Here is a 23,498-nt window from a genome sequence, read left to right on the forward strand (position 1 = left end):
TTATTAGTGGTTTAAGTGGTCAGTCTTTACAGTTATAAGACTTATTTTTTGTATGGACCCTTCATCTTTCACACTGCCTGTATGTGCAAAGCCATCAAACATGGAATAATTACAGCCAAATTAAAATAGATTATAATTTTCACCTATCCAGTTAAAACACACACACTTATTGTTTGGTTTTCATAATATGTTCTCTTGCTCAATTTCTCAGTCTCATCTCTCCCCCTAGGCAATTCGAAACTATATTACCATCCCAAATAACTACTGGGTGGGTCTAATGGATCAGAACACAGAGCAATGGAGATGGGCGGATGGCACTGCTTACACCATGAACAAAGAGTGAGTTATGTAATTCCCCAAACATTTTAATTTTTAGGTTCCAATCTTGTAAATATTCTAGGTTAAAGATGTGTAGCTGACATAAAATTTCAAACAGTCACAGCTTGTATCATTATTATACTGCATGTACAGTTTCATGACATCACATTCATTTCTAGAATGTAGAATTTGTACCTTTTTAAAAAGTTTGAAATGATTGAAATGCAGTTTACCAGAGACTATTTAGCAGAGACGGGCCACTTCTATTTAAATGAATGGGAGAACTTGGCGATGTCCACTCCAGCACTCTTTACATAGTTGGGCCAACTGTTTAAAAGATTGGTGTTAGTGCCCAGTATAACAGGGGTTTTGTCTGGACTACTGGGTCCAGGACAGATCAGAGCCAAGACTGAAATGGTTTCCTGAGCTCCTGTGGTTTTTGCTGGTAGCTCCATATCTACCATCACATAGTCTAGATAGGGGTAACTTTACTCACTTAAGCCCCCAAATGGCCAGACCAGTGACTGGGTGGATCGGAATGTCAAACAGGTGCTGTTTGTACCAGGCTTCAAAAATTTGTTACTTGCGAGACTCTGTCTAGTAAGGCTGTCCATTAACACTCAACAGTACAACAGACCAGTGGCAGAACTAAAGCACAATTAAGTGAATTACCATTAACAATCATTGCATCAACTTCTTTTTGGCTATAATTTTTTCAAGCTCTGTGTAGTTTAAATGAATGAAAAAGTTAAGTTGTAAGTTGCCCCGTTAATATACAAAAATATGTGGCTTAATAATTTGTCCAAAAAAAAAAAAAATGTTTTGGAATGATTCATCATTATTTTATAAAATATGCTTAAGACACAAATATAAATGATGGTACAATTTGCACAATATAGAAAAAATTATAAAAATACACCAGGTTTTAGTTACATTAATTGGTTTATAAACTTAATTGTGGAAAATAAATGAGTAATACATTGTGTGGAATAATACTGTTACGTTAATTATTAATCCAATATTAATAAAGGATAATACCATGTCTGACATGATGCAAACAGTAAAACATCAAAGAAACTGCCATTTCATTTAGGTGTGCAAGCTTACATTTTGGGTGGTAGTTGTACACCCCTGGCTATGCCCATGCAACAGACGTAGGGCTTATTAAACCTTCTGGAAGGTGTTTTGTTTCCTGTACATCTACAGCACTCATTACCGAACAGTTAGTGGCACTGGAATTGGTCTCACAGGTGTGAGTTTCCACCTTTTGCCTTTTTCAATGACTGAATCAGCTTGATTCAGTGAGTTTGGCTTGATTTTCTGGATTTTTGCAGTTTGCTGCAAAGTGCCCACTTTCCCCACCGCAATAGCAGTAATAATCATCTCCATCAATAGGCCTTTTCCCACCTACAGTTCTGGTACTTTTCCCTTAGTAACTTTCTTGATGAGAACTCTTATGAGGAACAGCACACCCGTGGAGACTTTTCCTCTTTTGCATTAGCATTCTCTACAGTACCCCCGTAGTAACATCATATAGTATAGACCATTTTTCTTGTGAAGCCGTTTGCATGTGCAATTCAATAGCAACTACAAAATCAACAACACCAATGGAGAATGCCAGGACGGAAATACACTTTTATTATGGCTGTTTTACACAAACTTTTTGGCTGCTTCTGAAAAGGTAGGCAGCTGACTAATCAGTTATTGTTTTAAACAACAGTGGTTTTGGATGAATGGAACTCTTCAGTCTATCACTTGGGTGTTGCTGCATTAACTGAAATGTGATTGTACAATTCTTCCCCAGGTTCTGCTGTAATAAAAGCACTTTCATTAGCCTCTAAGCAATGTTCTGGCATAACTTCAGCTTCTGCAGCCTGTACAGCTTTCATGACAGCCATTCTTTTGTTATACATTTGTCCTCCTGTGCACTCGTACCAGACTTTTATCAGTTTGAAGGGTTTCTTCAGTCTCTTCAGGGATGATTACCTTTAGTGCGTGAGCCTCATTGACTCTCTCTCCTCGACACGCCATCCTCTAAGCAAATTCACAAGCTCAGGATGCTTGGTATGAGCAGCCACTGTCACAGTAAATTACAGTATATGATCATTGATCACTGAGGCTTTTTTTCAGGAAATTCTCTCACGTTATGTGACTTGATACCCAAGAATCCCAGCGGTGCCTACAATTTATGTAGTGGTTATTTACACTTTCTTAGTACACAAGGGCAGTGCCCGGAGTTCTTTCCAAAAAACACTTTTCCCTTTGCTATGTGTATTTGGTCTCTCTGTAATCCTTGGTTCATTAGAGTGTGTTTCACCTCCCAGTGTTAGAAGTCTGTCTGGGCCAGAGGAATTTGAGAGTGTCCGGTGGCTCAAAGTGCTATCTGGTATCGTCCTCTTCAGAAAATATCATGAATCCTCGCCCTGACGATTTGTTGAGCGAACACAAAGTCCGACTGAGCGAGCTAGACATGGTTCAGTCTCTGGAAACACTCCATTCCCTGTTTTATAGCGGTTAATGGCGGATTGAGAACAACAGGAAAATTTAATTGGGAAATAGTCCTTATTAGCCATCACTCCCATAGCTGTAGTATTAGTTCTGGCTCTCGTTTTGACAACCTAACTAAAATACACAAAAATTAACACACTGTAATGTTTTTCATGGTATAAATGTGAAGATGGAGACATCTGCACCCCATGCACTCTCTTTTCATCTATCTCTTTACACTCCTCTTACATTTTACACAGGTAAGTTCACACCATTGGCTCAACAACAATAAACATAAAACACAAAAATAATAAATGATATCATTTTCAACACAACAATAATGTAACTGTATAAATAAATCATTATACATTGTAATATGTATTTTTTCCACAGGTTTACATGTCTATTTGTTCTCTAAATATATAAAACGATGGGGTTTTGTTGTAACGTGCACTTTGTATTACAGAGTTTCATGATTAAATCTTGTAATGCTGTATTGTCAGTGTATTCTTGTAATTATTTAATAAAACAAATATTCAGCAGTGAGTTTAAAGTGTTTCTTTACCCTATCTATTAATGTCATGACTTTTCAAATAATAATTTTTAAAACTGCGTGTATATGAAAAACAATGTATAAAAATGAGTCATCTGACTGAAGTCTTGAAGTCTGTCACAAATGCACACTTTTATAACTCATGCACCCTCATGGACTTCCTGACTAGCATCCCAACTGTCTTCACTCACTCACGTCACCGAAGTCTGGACTCAGAGGAGGGCCGCAAGTGCTTAGGGTGCCATTTGAGACAGGACCGGTCTATAGGTTACCTCCGTGTTACAAACCCAGAAATATGGGAAGGGTCCATAATGAACAATTTTTGTATTTATGGTTACAGGCGTTGGAATCCTGGGCAGCCAGATAACTGGACCGAACATGATCTGAGAGGAGAGGACTGTGCGGCGATAACACATACTGAATGACTGCCACTGCTCTTTCAAAACAAAGTATATATGCAAAGTGCAAAAAAAAGATGTAATGTGCTCAAACTTGCAAGGAAATGTGAAATGGTTTTTAAACTTGTTTCACTAGCTTACTGTCATATTGTGTTTCTAGTACTTTGGAATTGTGGTTAGTGCTATTATTACCCTGTGCAAGAAAAATCAAAAGTAACAGTCAGTATCTGGTGTGGCCACCAGCTGCATTAAGTACCGCAGTGCATCTCCTCCTCATGGACCACCAGATTTGCCAGTTCTTGCTGTGAGATGTTACCCCACTCTTCCACCAAGGCACTTGCAAGTTTCTGGACATTTCTGGGGGGAATGGCCCTAGCCCTCACCCTCCAATCCAACAGGTCCCAGATGTGCTCAATGGGATTGAGATCCGGGCTGTTCGCTGGCCATGGCAGAACACTGACATTCTTGTCGTGCAGGAAATCACGCACAGAACGAGCAGTATGGCTGGTGGCATTGTCATGCTGGAGGGTCATGTCAGGGAGGAGGGAGGAAGATGTCTTCCCTGAAACGCACAGTGTTGAGTTTGCCTGCAATGACAACAAGCTCAGTCCGATGATGCTGTGACACACCGCCCCAGACCACGACAGACCCTCCACCTCCAAATCGATCCCGGTCCAGAGTACAGGCCTCGGTGTAACGCTCATTCCTTCGACGATAAACATGAGTCTGACCATCACCCCTGGTGAGACAAAACCATGACTCGTCAGTGAAGAGCACTTTTTGCCAGTCCTGTCTGGTCCAGCGAAGGTGGGTTTGTGCCCATAGGCGACGTTGTCAGTGATGTTTATATACTTATAGTTTAATAGATAAAACTCAAACAATGACATTTCTCCTTCAAAACATGTTTTGTGCAATCCTAAAAGTAGATGTTAGGTAGAATGATAACCTCAGTCACCATTCACTTTCATTGCATCTTTTTCCCATACAATGAAAGTAAATGGTGACTGAGAAATGGTGTCATTCTGCCAAACATCTCCTTTTGGGTTCCACGGAAGAAATAACTCATGCAGGTTTGGAACAACATGATGAAATGATGACAGAATTTTCATTTTTGGGTGAACTGTCCTTTTAGTAGTTCCAAGATCCAATTCTGTCTTTCTGCATAAAATCATAAATTACAAATATATTATTTCCAAGTTGAAAAGTTGTATTACAATCTTTATGCTGTTATGAATAAATGTTTGGTAGGCAAACCTCCATCTATAAGTTGATGTATTAAGTGTGAGTACCTTATTGGGGTGCCATACTACATAGATGTTTCTTATATAAGAACATATAGTATATAATATTTGTTTGCTACTATAAATCTAATTATAACTTTTCTCTCTTTTCAAATTGGTTACTCTGATGTGATAATACTTTACAGCCAATAATTTACAGTTATTCTCAGAATCTGAGAATCTTTCCTGCAGTAAAGCATGCAATAATAACAGAATCTTTACTAATGGCATCAACACAAGCTTCCTATCATCTATTCAGGCTGGAGTCCATTCAAGCTCACAGATTTGTCTGCCACGCTCTTCACTGCTTTATGCCTCTCAGCTAATCATTACAGTTCCTAAACAATCATTACACAACTATCATGACATTCCCTTGCTATCTCGGTTTACCTTCACACCACTAAATCCATCTGGAGAAGACCATGGCAGTGGAGCAGGATGCAGGCAGACCCACATGGAGCAGGCAGATTGAGTTCACTCTGGCCGGGATTGGCTGTGCTGTAGGTTTGGGGAATATCTGGAGGTTCCCGTACCTGTGCTACAGGAGTGGTGGAGGTAAGAGATAGATTCTGGGAAAAAGAAAATAACAGCTTAAACCTGTCTAAGGTGGTTAGGCTGGTCAGTTTTTAGGGTTTTTGGACACTTCTGTACTGGTCAGGCTTGGAGACCAGTTGGCCCACCAGCTTGACCAGGCTCAGAAACCAACTGAAGGCCAGGCTGGAAGGGCAGCTAAAACATCTTAAACCAGTTAAGACCTGCAAACCACTTTGGAGTGGTTTATGCTGGTCTTTCCAGCAGGTTCTGGCTCATCACTAACAGAAAAAGTGCCTAATAGTACCATGATAGTACCATGATTTTTTTGTGGAAATGGTATAACTATAATACCAGGGACATGTAACTGTTAAAAAAAATAAAAATAAATGCTTTTCTTAGCTGGTTTAAACTGGACTCCAAGCCAAGTGAGATAGGAACAATCTGAAATTACAATATAACATGAAAATGCTCTCACAGATTACTACAGAAATGCAATAGTCCTTTATTCTGACTTTTCACTCTCAGTCTCATGTATTGACATCTTATTGTGTATTGATCAATACAATACATGAGAAAAAGCTTGGTGTAAAAATCCAGCGTTATGAAGCCATGCACGTCTATATGAAAATGAAAATCGTAACAATGACAGTGTGTTTTGTTATCTTCTGTTGTTGTCGTTTATCAATTTCACCTTTAACTTTTAAAACTGTAACGTTACAAAAAACATTTGTCTGCACGTGGGATAAAGAGAGAGAATAAGACCTGAGTTTATCTGTAACTGTAATTGTGTGTAAGATTGGCTTGCATAACAATGACACTGCAATCATTCTCTCACTCCACACTGGGCGTGATTATACTGATATGTAATGTTTACATGTAGCTAATATGTTTTCCGAATGCTTAACGTATTTTTGTTTTCACCCCTCAAAACAAGTTCAACATTTGATTCAATCATCTATGAATGCATGCATGCACCTATTCCTCAATGAGTATTTTTTCATTGTAATTGATTTTTGCAGGTGCATTCCTGGTGCCTTACCTGCTCATGTTGGTGGTACTGGGCATCCCCCTGTTACACATGGAGCTGACTCTGGGTCAGTACCTGAGGAGAGGGCCTGTCCTGGCCCTGACCAAAGCCTGTCCCCTGTTCAAAGGTAACAGTCCTCAGATTAAATTTCATGCTTATACACATATTATCAACAGTGTGGTTGATTACAACAAGTGCAATTGTATTTTGTTGTATAACATGTTATATAACATTAAGATTTTAAAATATTTACATATATATAACTAGAAATTGTTTTTGGAAAACTTGCTGAACATTTACTCTATCACATAAGCACAATATACAGTAATTGTTGATGATACGACTATCACAGTATGACATATTACAGTATGATTCATGACTGGATCAAAATCTGGTCAAAGGTCAGTGACTGATGCAATCACGTTAACTTTATAATCCTCAGGTGTTGGCATGGCAACAGTGGCCATCTCTTTCATCATGTGCACGTATTATAATATAATCATCACATGGGCGCTGTACTACATGTTCAGCTCTTTTCGGAGTGAGCTGCTTTGGCAGAACTGTAACAACACGTGGAACACGGCAAACTGCACAGACCGTGTGACCAACAGCTCATCATCATCCACCGCCAGCCAACAGTTCTTCAAGTGTGTTCATAACCTCTTCTCTTCTCATCTTTTGCTCATCTCTTTTTTCCTTTTCTCTTCTTGTCTCTTTTCTTCTAGTCTTGTCTCTTTTTTTCATTTTCTTCTATTTTTTCCTTCTCTCTTCTCTTCTTTTCTTTTATTTTCTTTTTTCCTTTTCTCTTTCTCTTCCAATCTCTTCTTGTCTCGTCTCGTTCCTTCCCTTCTCTTCTCGTGTCATCTTGACAAATCATGTTCTCCTCTCTTGTCTTCTCTTCTCTTTTTTCTTTTCTTTTTCTTTTCTTTTCTCGTCTCTTCTCTTCTTGTCTCTTTTTTTCCATTTCTCGTCTCTTTTTTTTATCTTCTCGCCTCTTCTCTTTTTTACATTTCTTCTCTATTTTACATTACTCTTCTCGTCTCTTCTCTTCTAGTCTCATCACTTTTTTCCCTCTTCTCTTCTTTTCTCTTCTCTTCTCTTATTCCTTTTCTCTTCTTAAGGGGTGGGGGCTCTGTAGCACCCCCATTTTCACCTACAGTCACCCAAATTGGTACATATATAGCTCTTATAAAGCTGAACAACTTTCATACTCAGTCATAAAGACTGTTTGCTCCAGGCTCCGCCCAATAGGAAGTCAGCCATTTTGGATTTTCTGAAAATCGCAGGCTCTGAACTTTTAATGAATCCCCAACTCCTCCTTGGGGATTCATGTGACTGGCACCAAATTTGTGCTACATCATGCCAAGACATTGTAGATTGTACAATGTCATGGTCATAGCGCCACCAACTGGCAGCAGGAAGTATGGCACTTTCAACAGTCTTTGAAATAGCCCTCTTATGTTTACATTAATTGCTTAAAAATTCTTTAGAATAATGTCAAGACACTGCTGATGTAAATTTGTAAAGGGATATTTGATACTGTATCTTAAATACTGTTGCCATGGCAGATCATTAATTGTTATCATTCCTTTCTTCCTATATTTTGGTGTTTTTGATTCACTTGGCATGCTTAAAATTTCATGAACTTTTGCACACACATCAGAGTCGTCGGGCATTAGGGCTGGGAAAATGTTGCAGGGGGGCGTGCAGGGGGGCTCTTTAGCACCCCATTTAAAATGGATGTGTAAGACAGCCTCTGTAGCATCCCCATTTTCACCTACATTCACCAAAATTGTTACATATATGTAGTTCTCATCAAGCTGGACAACTTTCTTAATTACATTGCAGTTTCTGAACTTTTAAATACTCCTCCTAGGTGATTCATGATACTGTCATGACATTTAGACAACATTATGCCAAGACACTGAAGATGCTAAATTGCGAACAGATTTTGATATATCGAATGCTGTTGCCATGGCTAAAAATTGGGAAACAGGAAGTGTCTCTGTTCTCTTCTCTTCTCTTCTTGTATTGTCTTTTCTGTTATTTCATGTTGTTATAACATGATTTGTCAAGCCATTTTTATTTATCTCTTCCCTTCCCTTCTCTTCTCATGTCATCATGTTCCCCATTCCCTTCTCTTGTGTCGTCTTGACAAATCAAGCTATATCAACATGAAATAAGAGAGGAGAAGAGCCTCTATTGTTTCATGTTTTTATAATATGATATTAATGTTAATTTTACTTGTATAATCTCGTCTCATCTCATCTAGTCATGTTCATTTTCTTTGGTTATTTCATGTTGTTATAGCATGATTTGTCAAGTAATTTTTGTCTTGTTGTTCCATCCCTTCCCTTCTCTACTCATGTCATCATGTTCCCCATTCCCTTCTCTTCTTGTGTCATCTTGACAAATCAGGCAACAACATGAAATAACAGAGGAGAAGAGCCTCTCTTCTCTTCTCTTCACATTGTTTCAGAGTAGCAAAAAGACTCCACAGTATGTATAGTTAGTGGAGAGAAAAAACCTTGAGAGGAACCGGACTCAGCTGGGGAGCCCTTCCTCCTCTGCTCTGGGTTCAAAATAAATAATAAACAAACATCTATATAAATAATATTACATATAGCATGTGTAATACAAGTCATGTATTCATTGAATAGAGTAAGTGATCTAATTTTTCAAGTAAGGAAGTGTTTAATCATTCAATTGTAAGGCTGGTGATTAAAAGTCTTTATAGTCCATTCAAAATTGACTGCAGGGATGTATGCAGTGGTAGGTTTTAGTTGGCATTAGTTTGTCTGTATATTCCATTTTAAAAGACTGAAGAGATGTAGGCAGTGGTCAGTGGACTATCAATTGCTGTCTAACTGGCATAGGTTGCAGTTGGTTATATACTTGACTGTATTATACAGTCAACAGTATACTTGAAGTTAGTGTCTACACAATGAATTAACCACTGGGGAAGTTCTTGGTTTGTATGGGAAAGTTTTCTCAGGGGAAGATCTTAGGTCTATAAACTTGAGTGTGTTGGGCTCTGTTAGTTTTAAGGTTCTGGAGAGGACCAGCGGTGTGGACGAAACGGGAATATTACGGTGGGAACTCTTCCTTCTGCTGCTACTGGCCTGGATCCTCGTCTACCTCTGCATCTTTCAAGGGGTCAAATCAACTGGGAAGGTGAGATGTGACGAGTGGAGAATATATCACTCATCATTATGCTGCACGGAGTCTCAATACAATAATTTCTGCTGATGAATTCACGTATATGTATAAAGAGAGAGAAAGTTTATGTGAAATAATCTTAGTTAGTTAGTTAGACTTTATTTGTCCTCGTAGGGAAATTTTGTTTGCAGCATACTCGCATGGCATTTCATCGCAACAAACAGAGTCATCAATGGACATTCACATACACACACCCTTACCGTGCACCTTGCAACAAATTAAGATAGGATTGCCAGACCAGCTGGACATGCTATCTGATTTTGCATTACCCATTTAAAAGCGTAATGGCTTGGGGAACAAATGATAATTTGGATCTGTTTTTAGTCAATCGGTGAGGAGAGTACCGTTGACCAGATGGCAACAGTTTAAATGAATAGGCAAGGGGACGCCATTTGTCACCCACAATGTCATTTGCCTTGTTTATCAATCTCTTTCTGTAGATACATTCCATACTTGGAAACGTAATTTCTAACAGTTTACTGGCCGTTGTTACCGTGTCTTTTTCTGTTTCTCAGTAGCGTTTCCGAACCAGCAAATGATACAAAAGGCCAATACACTTTCGATAACAGCACAATAAAACATCTGAAGCATATTGTGGACATTAAAAAATAACAGATTCTTTAAGAAGTACATTTTTTGTTGTGTCTTCATGCATATATGATCAGTATAAGTTGTGTTGGCTCCCCGTTGATAAATGTAGTGTTAGAGGATTGCAGCTGTCTAAAATCAATGGACATTTCCTTTGTTTTACTATTATTTAAAAGAAGATTTGACTTCTCACACCAATTTAGGAAGAAGTCAAGAACTGGCCCATCATGTAAAAGGCTCACTAAAGCAGGATCATCTGCATACTTAATAAAATGCCTATTTGGGAAGTTACTTATACAAGAGTTAATATATAAAATGAACAATAATGGTGATAAAACACATCCCTGAGGGGAGCCTATACAAGTGATCATCCATATGTCCATATGTCCGTAATCTGTCCATCTGTTAATGTGTTTGTTTCTCTATGTAAGCTATTACCTTACAAAACAATTATATAGATGCTATCAGAGGGTAATACAATACTTTGATATCATTCATGGTACTCATTGATTTGGGTATATCCCATGAAAACTGTCAAGAAATCATATCACTCAAAATTGCTGTATTACAGTAATGAGAATCTAATTAATGGACAACACCAACAATGAGTCAAGAACACCAACAATTTTTTTTGCATTACAGGAATGATAATTTGTTGGGGGGAAAATGTGCTTAAATGTCATGAAAATAATGTCAAATAGTCTTTATTTTCATTATGCAAAATATATATATTTTTTCACAGGTGGTGTATTTCACAGCTCTGTTCCCTTATGTCATTCTTCTGGCTCTGTTGATCAATAACGTGCAGCTGCCTGGAGCCATGGACGGCATTCGATTCTTCATCATACCAGCGTGGGATAAACTGCTCAATGTGGAGGTGAGCATGAGAAAAATTTGATATTTAAGAGATAAAGTTTTAATCAATAGGTTAAATTTAGGTGTAACATTTCATGAAATTGGCTTGTAATATTCCTAGACTACTATTCAAAAGTTTGAAGACACCTACTCACTTATTATTTTGTACTATTTTCTAGTTTTTTAAGGATATACTGTGTGTGAACTATGAAATGGAGAATGGAATTATGCATTGACCAAAAACATTTCAACAAATCAAAACTATATATAAACTTAAACTATACATATTTGAGCTTCTTCAAAGTAGTCACCCTTTGTCTGAACCCAGCTCTGCAGACTCGTGAGGTGCATCCTGAGATGCTTTTTAGAGTTTTGGATGAAATAAATTTGGTATTTATTTGTACATGATGTGACATTTTTATATTTACATTGTTTTAGGTATGGGTTAATGCAGCAGCTCAGATCTTTAACTCCATTGGGATTGGCTTCGGGTCTTTGATGGCGATGTCCAGCTACAACTCCTACAACAACAATGTCCTCAAGTAAGAAGACATTACTTATTTACATAGCACAGAAAGTAAAAATATGGTGAATTTAGATTATTTTCTCATGTTCAATCTGCTTACACAAATATTCCTGGAGGCAGTGGCGTAACTAGGATCTTATGGGCCCCAGTGCAAATTCACTCATTGTTCTTAATAATTTATTGTCATGTTTTTATATGCATTTTATGTCATGTGATCGTGAACTTTAACCTCAAAATATTTCTAGAGATTTCTCTCTCTCTCTCTCTCTCTCTCTCTCTCTCTCTATATATATATATGGCATGTTGATGTTGATTTATTTTCATATTCATCCTTAAATTCATGTCTTGTTTACTGTAGAGACACTCTGGCCATTGCAATCACAAATTCTGCCACAAGCATTTTTGCTGGATTTGTCATTTTCTCTGCCTTTGGTTACATGTCTCACCTTCAGAACGTGCCAGTCAGTGAGATCGCAGTTGATGGTGGGTTTCAACGCTTATGTAAATTAAAACTAAGGTTGATTCATTTTACACTTTTGTCTTTGATAAGTTACATCAAGTAACTAGTTGTATTGGTGACGAATCTGGTTTGTTTCATATATATTCTGCAGGACCAGGGCTGGTGTTTGTGGTTTACCCACAAGCCTTTGTAACGATGCCCGTCGCTCCTCTTTGGGCCATACTCTTCTTTTTCATGCTACTCTGCCTCGGCCTCGACAGTCAGGTATGACAACAACACAACCTTTTCCTATGAACACATACCTTTGTGACCAGTGCTACACAACATGTGAGGTCCTGAAATGAATCTTCATTGTAGTCATAAATGCTGAAAACTAGGTCAAGGTGTAAATACGTAACAATGGACTGATTCACATTTGCAAATTATTTAATGCTACTTGAACAGTTCAAAGTCACTCACAAACAGATGTTTGATTAAACATTGCTCATTAAATCATTTTGGGGTTCTCACGAAACCTATCAAGAATTTGTTTGGGTCACACAAAAGAAAAATAAATTATATTTTGTCTATTGCAGCACCATTTTAGACTTTTGCATTGTGACATTATTTTCATGACTCTTTATGACATCAAAAAAATTATTGAATGACTTTATAAATGTCATGTGGTGCAACCATCAATAGTGTCCTTGCACCTTGAGTACATGAGTGTACACAACTTCATCATTCATTTCAAAAAAGTTTTCAAACATACGTTTCAAGGAGGTGAAAAATATTTTTTATAAATATCATGAATTTTTAAGTCAAGAATATCAAGAAATTTTCTCACGGTTTCACCAAATGACCTGAACTAAATGTGCCTTTTCATCATTCACAATGATATGACAAAATTATGATTTGCTTTTAAATCTTCACACACAGTCTTCTGGGACTAAAGAAAGCTTCTCTCTTTTATGATTTTTGTAACATGACAACAAAATTTCTACGTTCAGTACATGTTGGTTGCACCACATGACATTTTTTTGTAAGCCACAGAAAAAATATCAAAATGACTTTGAACTCAGTAATTGAAAACATGTTCATCTCAGAAGAGGTCTAATTGTTTTGTGTGAATTGCATTTGTAATGTATTTTTGAATAATTTATTAGACACGGACAAAAAAAATGTGTCTTGTCATTGACCACCGGCTACATTATTAAGTACACCTACTCATTCATGTGATTATCTAACCAGCCAATCGTGTGGCAGCAGAGTAATGTATAAAATCATGCAGATACAGGTCAGGAGGTTCAGTTAATATTCACATCAACCATCAGAATGGGGAAAAAATGTGATCTCAGTGATTTGGACTGTGGCATGATTGTTGGTGCCAGATGGGCAGGTTTGAGTATTTCTGTAACTGCTGATCTCCTGGGATTTTCACGCACAACAGTCAATAGAGTGTAAAGAGAATGGTGCGAAAAACCAGTGAGCGGCAGTTCTGTGGATGGAAATGCCTTGTTGATGAGAGAGGTCAACGGAGAATGGCCAGACTGAATTGAGCAGACAGAAAGGCTACAGTAACTCAGATAACCACTCTGTACATTTTTTGTCACATTTTTTCCCCATTCTGATGGTTGATGTGAACATTAACTGAAGCTCCTGACCCATATCTGCATGATTTTATACATTACACTGCTGCGACATGATTGGCTGATTGGATAATCGCATGAATAAGTAGATTTACAGGTGTATCTAATAAAGTGGCTGGTGAGTGTATATCTAGAATATATATCCTTTTTGTTTCATTTGATTTTGGAGTGAAATATGACCTGTAACCCTTTAGGGATCAAATTGTGATTTAAGATTAAAACTGATACATAAAATGTGATCTGTTCACGCACTGCCCTTTTGTCCAAATCGCTTTCAAAATAAAACATTAGGCAACACTAGCATAAATGTTTGCTTTAGTCACACTCAAAGATAGAAGTTAACATTCAGCAAACATTCCATAATATACATGTGCATGATGTTAAACTTTACCTTATGTTAGTGTCTTCTGTTGTGTTTGTGCACGTGTTTGTATGTTCTGTAGTTTGCTATGGTTGAGGTTATGGTGACCAGTCTGCTCGACAGCTACAGTACACCCATACTCAAATATCTCAGACGCAAGGAGTTCCTTGTGCTTGTAGTGTGTGGTGCAGCTTTCCTTCTGGGCATCCCTCATGTTATGCAGGTTTGAATATTTCGATTTATTTATTTATTTATAATTTGCCAAAGTTTTGTTTGTTTGTAAATATTTAATGTTTATTTTTTAGTATTATTATGGAGGTCCAAATTACTCAAAACTGAATCATTAAATAAGTATTTAATTAAACCTTTAAATACATGATAACATTTTTAAATAAATAAATAAAATCATTAAATCACTAGGCCTAAATAAATAAATAAATGTCCCTTGAATTCATATAGCGTCCATTTTTATTTTAGCTTTATCTTTGGGTTGATTTTTCAATTTGAGGAATATTCCGGGTTCAATGCACGTTAAGCTCAATCGACAGCATTTGTGGCATAATGTTGATTACCAGAAAAATGTATTTAGAATCGTTCCTCTTTTTATTAAAAAAACTAAAAAAAGCAAAAATCTGTGTTTCAGCGAGGCACTTACGATGGAAGTCAATTGGGCCAATTTTTGGAGTGTTTAAAGGCAGAAACGTGAAGTTTATAATTTTGTAAAAACATCAATTAATCTGGTAAAACTTGTGTATTATTTGAGCTGTAAAATTGTTTAAATTGGTGTTTTTGTGGTTGTTGTAGGGTTTTAGAGTTTGTTGACAATGTTGTCATGATGACAAAGTTGTAGAATTGGATATAACTTTACACAGAAATTAATAGTAAGTTATGTTATTACTATAAAATCATGTTAACACATATTGTTTACGTCTTGTGTTTATACTTTTGAAACAGTGAATATTTTAAAGTTTATGGATTGGCCCCATTGACTTCCATCGATTTTGGAGCGATTTTAACTGTTCATGAAAAAATGTTTTTTAATGTTGAATCTGTTATCTCAGGTTGGGATCTATGTGTTCCAGTTGATGGATCATTACACTGCTATCGTGTCCATCATGTTCTTGGCCTTTTTTGAGGTGATTGGCGTGTGCTGGATCTACGGTGAGAGAAAGAAATGTGACCTACAGGACAGATGTGTCACATCTTAACATCATTCTTGATATCCATTTTGTCAAGCATGGCACATTTTAAGATGAAAACATCTTGGTTAACTTGAGCTGTCTTTTATCAGGTGTGAAGCGTCTCTCCAGTAACTTAATAGAGATGACAGGAAAGAGACCCAACATCTTCTTCAGGGTTTGTTGGTGGGTGGTTTGTCCTGCTTTGATCACTGTGAGTGCTGGTATAATATTCCTGATTTTTCAATGCAATATTTAAATTTAAGCCCCTGTAATGAATTGTAGTGGACTTATAATGTGTCTATGGACTTTAAAAAAATAAAATAAAATAATGTATATTAAAGGAATATTTCATCTTCAATACAAGTTAAGCTCAATCAACAGCATTTGTGGCATAGTATTGAATACCACAAACATTTATTTTGACTTGTCCGTCCTTATTCTTTAAAAATAAATAAAAAATAATCCATGTTACAGTGAGGCACTTACAATGGAAGTGAATGGGGGGCATTTTTGTTTCAAAAGTATAACCACAAGACATAAAGGATATGCATGCTAACATGATTTTAATGTGATAAAATCACTTACTAACCGCATCTGTGTAAAGTTACAGCCAATTCTACAACTTCGTTGCCATGACGATGTCAGCAAACCCTAAATGCTAAAATGACTGTAAAAATGACAATTTAAATAACTTTACAGCTCAAATAATACATGAGTTTTAACTGGAGATTTAATGGAAGTGCTTCAGATTTTTTGCATATAAACCCTCCAAAAATTGGCCCCATTGCCTTCCATTGTAAGTGCCACAATGTAACCTTGATTCTTGCTTTTTTTTCTTGCTTTTTTTTTAAAGGACAGATTAGTCTAAATAAATGTTTGTGGTTATCAACATTATGCCACAAATGCTGTCAATTGAGCTTAACTTGTATTGAACCTGGAATATTCCTTTAAATGTACAAGAGAAAGTGTATTTCTTAGGTCCTGTAACTGGTCACCGCTTTAACTTTACTAGTTCATTTTAAATGGTCTTACAGTGTCTTAAAGTACTATTTTTGTCATGTTGTTAAAATGAGGTTATAAAAGCTGATTGGAGAATTGGCAAATAATTAGCTAAATGCATGGACATGTCAACAGCCCAAATACAGATAAACAATTTATATGTAATTAATACACACCAATTTCATTCGTTTCTCACTTGACCATGTTCCCATGTTCTCCAGGTTATTCTAGTCTTCTCAGTGATTCAGTTTAAACCAGCTCGTTATGAGGATTATGAATACCCACCTTGGGCTCAGGCGGTCGGCTGGCTCATCGCTATGGCATCTATTATCTGGATTCCACTGGCGGCTGTGCACACACTCTGGGTTCTGCCCGGATCTTTCACTGAGGTACAGTTACTCAACGCACTCTGAACGTGTATATGTACTTCATCTATGCATGCATATTTTTTTTTATCTATCCATGGTTCACTCTCACTGTCTGAGGGTTAAGTAACAATAAATAACTATTTAGAATTGGCAGTCATAGTTTAACACTGATACTCTGGGTCTGAAATGGGCAAAAAATATTTATTGAAAGCTCAAAAGTAACTTTTTCAGCACGAAAAGCGCTGCTCCTTGAGAATGACCCCCATATATTTAAATGTTTCTCATTCATATAGGCCCTTCATATGAAATGGATCTGTGAAGATACAATTCAATGCATTTTCCATTTGTTTCTCTTTTCAGAGACTGAAGAAGTCCATCACACCATTTGCTCTGGACGATGAATCAGAGAGCCCGTATTACCTGCAGAAAGGAGCCGTTATGGAGGTGATACCCAACATTGCTGTCATCGGCTCGGCTGTACCGCCATCTGAAAAACCTCCAATCCAGACTAATTTATGAACTACTATTTATCCTGGGGACTAAACCTGACTTTGGTCCTGATCTAGTCCAGCTGATCTGTGCTGTGAAGGATTATTTATGGATGTTTGAATACAGTTGGGTTTGAAATTTTGGCCCAAATATCAGTTTCAGCAAATTCAGAGAAACCATTTGTTGGCTGGTCCATTTGGGGAAGTTATAAACATTTCTTGTCTTATGTATAGGGTTCCTACAGTCGTGGGAAACATTTTTAAAATTGTGATTTCACGGTCTGGAAGGGTGATGGAAATGAATAAAATTATAAAATGGAAAAGTCATGGAGCATTCCATAATGAATATTGTTCTAAGCTCTGCAGTTAAATATTTCATTGGCTAGAATTAGAACATGTTTGTCTGATTTGGAAGTGAATCGTTCTTTTCAATGTATTGGTCTGAATGATTCATTAGCGAATCAGACATTGATATTGAATCACAAACAACTTGTCTTGGAAATTCATTGGTCGAAAAGTGTGGGAACGGATACAAATGTGTCTAAACTTTTGATTGGTAGTGCATTTCTTCTCTGGAAGAAACAACCCCTTTTTATCAGACTTTATTCATGTCTACAGGGTTGGCTGTGATTCTTTATCATTTCAAAAATTTCTCCTGGGGGAAAAACTTTTACAGTTTACTGTTGTCACCATACGAAACAGTCAACCAGTGTTAGGATTTCTGTATTTAATTCTAATGGAATTTCCTTTTGATTTAATTATTAATAATAATAATAATAAAACATTTGGGACCTCTGCTGTTTTACAGTCAAAGAGAAGATAATGAACATAAAACCGGTCATATCTTCTACCCATTTTGTTTTATGGGCGTGATGATTGACACATGAGATAACTCTCTCTCTTAGGGTTCAAAATGTGAACTTTACCTTCTATATGCTCAATAACGAAGGTCTTTTTGCTTTCTTTTACAGTAAATGTTCCTTATTTTGTAAATCTTCAGTGTTTCTAAGCATTAATAACTGAAATTCATGCTAGTTCATATTAATTCAAACTAAAAACATACAAACCAAATGCTGTAACATTGGCAAAAGTCCATGTGGGTGTATACATGATAAAAGAGAGGTACATTTCAAAATACCTTCTGATTAGGACTTTGTTCTTTGTTCACACACCACAGTAAATTTCTGACACAAGGTCCCAATCCAAGTGAGCTGCTCTCACAAACATGTCCAGGCCATTGCAAAGAAAAAGCCACTTTTGAAACAGAAAAACAAAAAGAAAAGGTTCGAGTGGGCAAAGAAACACAGACATTGGACAACAGATAATTGGAAAAGAGTGTTATGGATCTTAACCCCATTGAGCTTTTGTGGGATCAGCTAGACTGTAAGGTGCGTGAGAAGTGCCCGACGAGACAGACACATCTATGGCAAGTGCTACAGGAAGTGTGGGGTGAAATGTCACCTGAGTATCTGGACAAACTGACAGCTAGAATAACAAGGATCTGCAAAGCTGTCATTGCTGCATGTGGAGGATTTTTTGATGAGAACTCTTTGAAATAGTTTAAGACGTTCTGAACACTTTATTCAAATTGTAACAGTAATATTTCATGTTATTAATGTCCTGCTATACACTGTGATCAGTTGAACGCCACTTTAGTGAATAAAAGTACCAATTTCTTTCCATAAGAGCAAAATCTGCACATTATTCCAAACTTTTGGCCTCCAGTGTGTGTGTGTGTGTGTGTATATTATATATATATGCATGCACAAATAAAATTATGCCAATATTAGGACCAATACTATTCTCCAAATATAATTCGGCAATTTTTTCCCCCCAAATCTCATGCCCTAAACTTTCATTACTGTAATGCGTCTGGACGTTTTAGGATGAATTTTGTAATTACTCAAATTCTCAATTGTTTTGCAATACAATGATTTTTTTTTTTACATTTAAATGAGCATAAATTAAAGGCAGTACAACAAATACTACTATGATGTATAGATTTTATGCAATGATTTTTTTCTCATTACATTTCATAATTATTTTCACATTACAGAATTGACAATTTGGGGAGAAAATGTGCTTAACTCTCATGAAGATAACATCACATTGCAAAAAAAAAAAAAAAAAAGAAATAAGAAATAATAATAATAATAATATTAAAAAGGCTTAGTTTGCTTAATGCAACATATTATTTATTTATTTTTCTCCTTGATTTTGGGGTGAAATTTGACCTGGAAAATATTTGTGAGAAATGCTCCAAATAGAGACTGTCATGCATTTCACACACTTTAACTGTCTTTTGGTAAAACAAGGGGGTACGTTAAATACAAAGCAAAAGGCATGTGGTGGCCTTGAGTTTCCATTGTAAATTACAGAGGAAATCAACTCTTGCACCATTTTGGGGTATAGAGGTGGAATACAGTGTAAGAAAAAGCAATTTATCCATAACCAACAATCATCACTATGTTTAATCAACAAGAATAGATTATTTCAAGTATTATTTCTTTCAAGTGTTCACTACAGTGTTTCCATACTCGTTTTCCTATGACAGAAGCCAGTGTCACCTTTTCAGTGAAAACCAACATTTATAAGGTTCCTACATGATTTCCGGAGTGTGACGGCGACCAAACGACCTCTTCCATAATGAAAATCTTGTGCTTGGTTTTGCTCCCAAAAAGCACAGCCAACGAGCTCTGTGGCTTATTTAGGCAAACCTCATACAGCTACTGTACCACAAACAGTACAGTAGCTGTATCCAATCCATTGTAAGTACGGTTTGAGAATCGCATCTACATACAATTCAACTTAGAATAAAAAAAAATTATACAGTAATTAACATAATTATCGGCACTGAGCAACAGTGTTTCAAATTCACTCACTCTCAAACGGATATGCAATATGACCTAAAAAAGACCAAAAATTATGTGCAATTCATGGCATACTCGTCTCGTACAAGTGGTCTCAGGTGACCATTGCGGACAGTAACACACATCTCTGTTTTGTTCCAGTTTCTTTGTTTAGAAAAGGCTAAAAGTTTCCCCTTACATTTGCAACAGGAGCAGACTGTGTAAATCTGCATATTTTAAATGGTTTTCAAAGGTGACCCCTCTCTCTCTCTCTCTCTCTCTCTCTCTCTCTCTCTCTCTCTCTCTCTCTCTCACGCAGGGTGAATCTTCAGATCACCCCAGAAAGTGCCACATTCTCAGATTTGAGCCAATCACAGTTCTTTAAAATTAGGTGATACATATATTTTGACCAGCAGGTGGCGCAGTCACCCCATGAGTTGACCCGGCTCTCCTGCTGCATGACTTCCCGTACCATTCTGTTCCTATGACACTTGCTCTACTGGCCGCATTTGCACATCACCGATCTACAGGAGGAGAGAGAGATGAAAAAGACACTATTCAATTTGACAAATTTAATACCACTGCAAAGTACAGAGAGAACACATCGATCAGCATGTGATGGATCTAATAGTGCTTTGATTTGTCTGTCTCCCATTCCTGCTGGAAAATCCAGCTTAAGCTGGTAGCTGTGTTTTGGAACATGGTAGCTGGTCCAAGCTGGTCAACCAGCTACCATGTTCCAAAAAACAGCTTGATCACTTTGAGCTGGTATGACAAGCTGGTAGCTGGCCTAAGCTGGTCTCCCAGCTTGGACCAGCTAGAAACCAGCTACCATGTTCCAAAACACAGCTAACAGCTTAAGTTGGATTTTCCATTAGGGATCTGCCTGAAGATCAGTATGACAGTAATAATAATCCCAGTCAATGATTGTAAAGTGTGTTCAATCCAACTCACAAGATATTATATCATAACTGCTTCTGGGCAGAAAGCAAAGCATGAGCCCAATTTTGTTCAAATGTTATAGATCAACTGGTTTTGATTCAGGACCCAGATTTTAACATTGGAAATCAAGTGGTGCCCCGACACAGTACCAGTTGTACAAAAAGACAAAAATGTCCTTACCGAACAAAAACTTTTGAGGCACAAACCATGTTTATCCCTGTTTCAAGTGGTCAAATTTAAAGGAATATTCCGGGTTCAATACAAGGTAAGCTCAATCGACAGCATTTGTGGCATAATGTTGACAACCACAATAAATTATTTCAACTCGCCCCTTTTTGAAGTTACAGTAAGGCACTTACAATGGAAGTCAATGGAGCCAATTTTTGAACATGTTACAACTTTGTTGCCCTGATGATGTAGTCAAAAAACCCTAAAAGTCTTTTATAAAATTATAAGCTTCACATTTCTGCCTTTAAAGGCTCCATAAATTGGCCCCATTGACTTCCATTGTAAGTGTCTCACTGGAACTTTGAAGTCCTTGTGGTGGCGTAGTGATTCGTCTCAATTCAGGTGGCGGAGGATGAATCCTAGTTGCCTCCGCGTCTGAGACCATCAACCTGCGCATCTTATCACGTGGCTTGTTGAGCGCGTTGCCACGGAGACATAGCGTGTGTGGAGACTTCACACCATCCACTGCGGCAACCACGCTCAACTCACCATGTGCCCCACCGAGAACGAACCACATTATAGCGACCACGAGGAGGTTACCCCATGTGACTCTACCCTCCCTAGCAACCGGGCCAATTTGGTTGCTTAGGAGACCTGGCTGGAGTCACTCAGCATGCCCTGGATTCGAACTAGCGAACTCCAGGGGTGGTAGCCAGCGTCTATACTCGCTGAGCTACCCAGGTCCCCTGAGTCTTGCTTTTTTTTTTTTAAAGAAAAATGGAGGACGAGTTGAAATGAATTTTTCTGGTAATCAACATTATGCCTCAAATACTGTTGATTAAGCTTAACTTGTATTGAACCCAGAATATTCCTTTAATGTAGAATGGGCCGTATCATTTCCCACATGTAGTTTTTGTTCATGGTTTTCGAGGGTAAGGACATGTCATACAACCTGGGATCAGTTTAGCTGGCTTCTATCAAGTAACACTTGACACGCTGACACTTTTGAATTTGTGTCAAAATACTGTAGATTTTGATTGGATGCACAAACTTTCATGTCCTCAAGTTGAAATATAAGCTGATGAGCCTACATGGGTGTTTCTTCAACTTCAAATGTCAAAAGGGTTGATTTTCGTTAAAACAGATTTATTTATTTATTTGTTTTAGAATATGAAGGTCTTGGAAACTTTTTACCAGGTGTTTTAGAGTTTATTTTTGGTACTTTTGAAAATGCATTTTATGTATAGATTTGACTGTTTTAGCCGCATCCCAGACCCAGACTTTCAATATTAAACTATGAAAATCCATTGTAAAGATATCAATTATTTAATGCTAAATGAATCTATGATAATCTAAACAAAAAGTGAAATAAACAAACCATTTTAATATTTATTATTCAACTGTCCAACAGTTGTGGCTTCATCTCCACCACACCAAACAATTTTGCTACCAATATTTAATTTCCCCCCCAAATGTTGGCGTACTTGTTAACCAAGTGGAGAGCCACTAAGAGTCAGTGAACAGCATGCTTGAGATAAAATATGAGAAAGTGATGTTTGAAGAAAACAAAAAAATCAAGGGAAAGCAGAGCAGAATATGTTTATTGGGTGCCATTTACAAACAAGCTGTAAATTCACCAAACTGTGCAAAAAGTGTAAAATATTATGTAATTGTGTATTTAGGATACATAAAATGTTAGCTATGAAATTCAGTATCTTTTTTTCTCCCTACAGTCTAAACAACTTAAATTACATATTTGTATATATTTAAATATTTGCAATTAAATGTAAATATATGGCATTTTAAAAATATAATCATTGGGCCTCATTCATGAAACTTGTAAACACAAGAGTAAATTCGGAGTAATTTGCGTGTAAAATGGACCTTCATGAAAACTTTCATCTAGATTCACAAACCCCACAGATTTGTTAGTTAAACGTGTATGTTTCAAACATTCATAAAAACAGGGCGTGTGTATGTTCATTCACAATTATCATAATCCACGCCCCTTAATTAGTAAAACCTAAATTATGGAGCTCATATCAAAACTGTCCAACCAGTCACATTCTGCTTTTTTTCTTTCGAGAAAATGTCATGCATTTACGCTGGAAAAATTATACAAAATTTAAGAAGCAGAGTTGGGAATAAACTATAATAATACTTTTATGCTTGCATTTATTTCTTCAAAGAAACATTTTCAATTAAGTATATGGTTTAAAAAGAAAATGTAATTTATGTTAGTTTTATGTTTTATTTTACTCATTTAATA

General features: G+C 36.9%; 2 protein-coding genes across 2 annotated transcripts in view; one reads left to right on the forward strand and one right to left on the reverse strand.

Moving 5' to 3' along the window:
• The first annotated feature begins 5,458 nt into the window (after positions 1–5,458).
• Positions 5,459–19,162, forward strand: si:ch211-283g2.1 (sodium- and chloride-dependent GABA transporter ine). Its single transcript, XM_051696003.1, has 13 exons — positions 5,459–5,591; positions 6,590–6,724; positions 7,040–7,244; positions 9,639–9,771; positions 11,147–11,281; positions 11,698–11,801; positions 12,144–12,268; positions 12,397–12,509; positions 14,317–14,457; positions 15,296–15,395; positions 15,526–15,626; positions 16,636–16,803; positions 17,143–19,162. Exons 1-13 carry the CDS (start codon positions 5,459–5,461, stop codon positions 17,299–17,301), a joined length of 1,752 nt encoding a protein of 583 aa, XP_051551963.1. The 3' UTR covers positions 17,302–19,162.
• A 179-nt stretch (positions 19,163–19,341) lies between these two features.
• The window catches only part of LOC127440047 (dehydrogenase/reductase SDR family member 11-like), a 42,321-nt gene continuing 38,164 nt past the window's right edge, over positions 19,342–23,498 (reverse strand). The window contains exon 7 of the mRNA XM_051696427.1: positions 19,342–20,643. Coding sequence (XP_051552387.1) covers positions 20,602–20,643 — 42 coding nt within the window. The 3' untranslated portion in view covers positions 19,342–20,601. The remainder of the gene's footprint in view (positions 20,644–23,498) is intronic.

The sequence above is a fragment of the Myxocyprinus asiaticus genome, chromosome 4, assembly GCF_019703515.2.
Source record: "Myxocyprinus asiaticus isolate MX2 ecotype Aquarium Trade chromosome 4, UBuf_Myxa_2, whole genome shotgun sequence".
Taxonomy (NCBI): Eukaryota; Metazoa; Chordata; class Actinopteri; order Cypriniformes; family Catostomidae; genus Myxocyprinus; species Myxocyprinus asiaticus.

Coding starts and splice junctions, on each gene's coding strand:
- si:ch211-283g2.1 (XM_051696003.1), top strand. CDS start 5,459: ATGGCAGTGGAGCAGGATGCAGGCAGACCCACATGGAGCAGGCAGATT. Junction 5,592..6,589: donor GTGCTACAGGAGTGGTGGAG/GTAAGAGATAGA, acceptor TGATTTTTGCAG/GTGCATTCCTGGTGCCTTAC. Junction 7,245..9,638: donor GCCAGCCAACAGTTCTTCAA/GTGTGTTCATAA, acceptor GGGCTCTGTTAG/TTTTAAGGTTCTGGAGAGGA.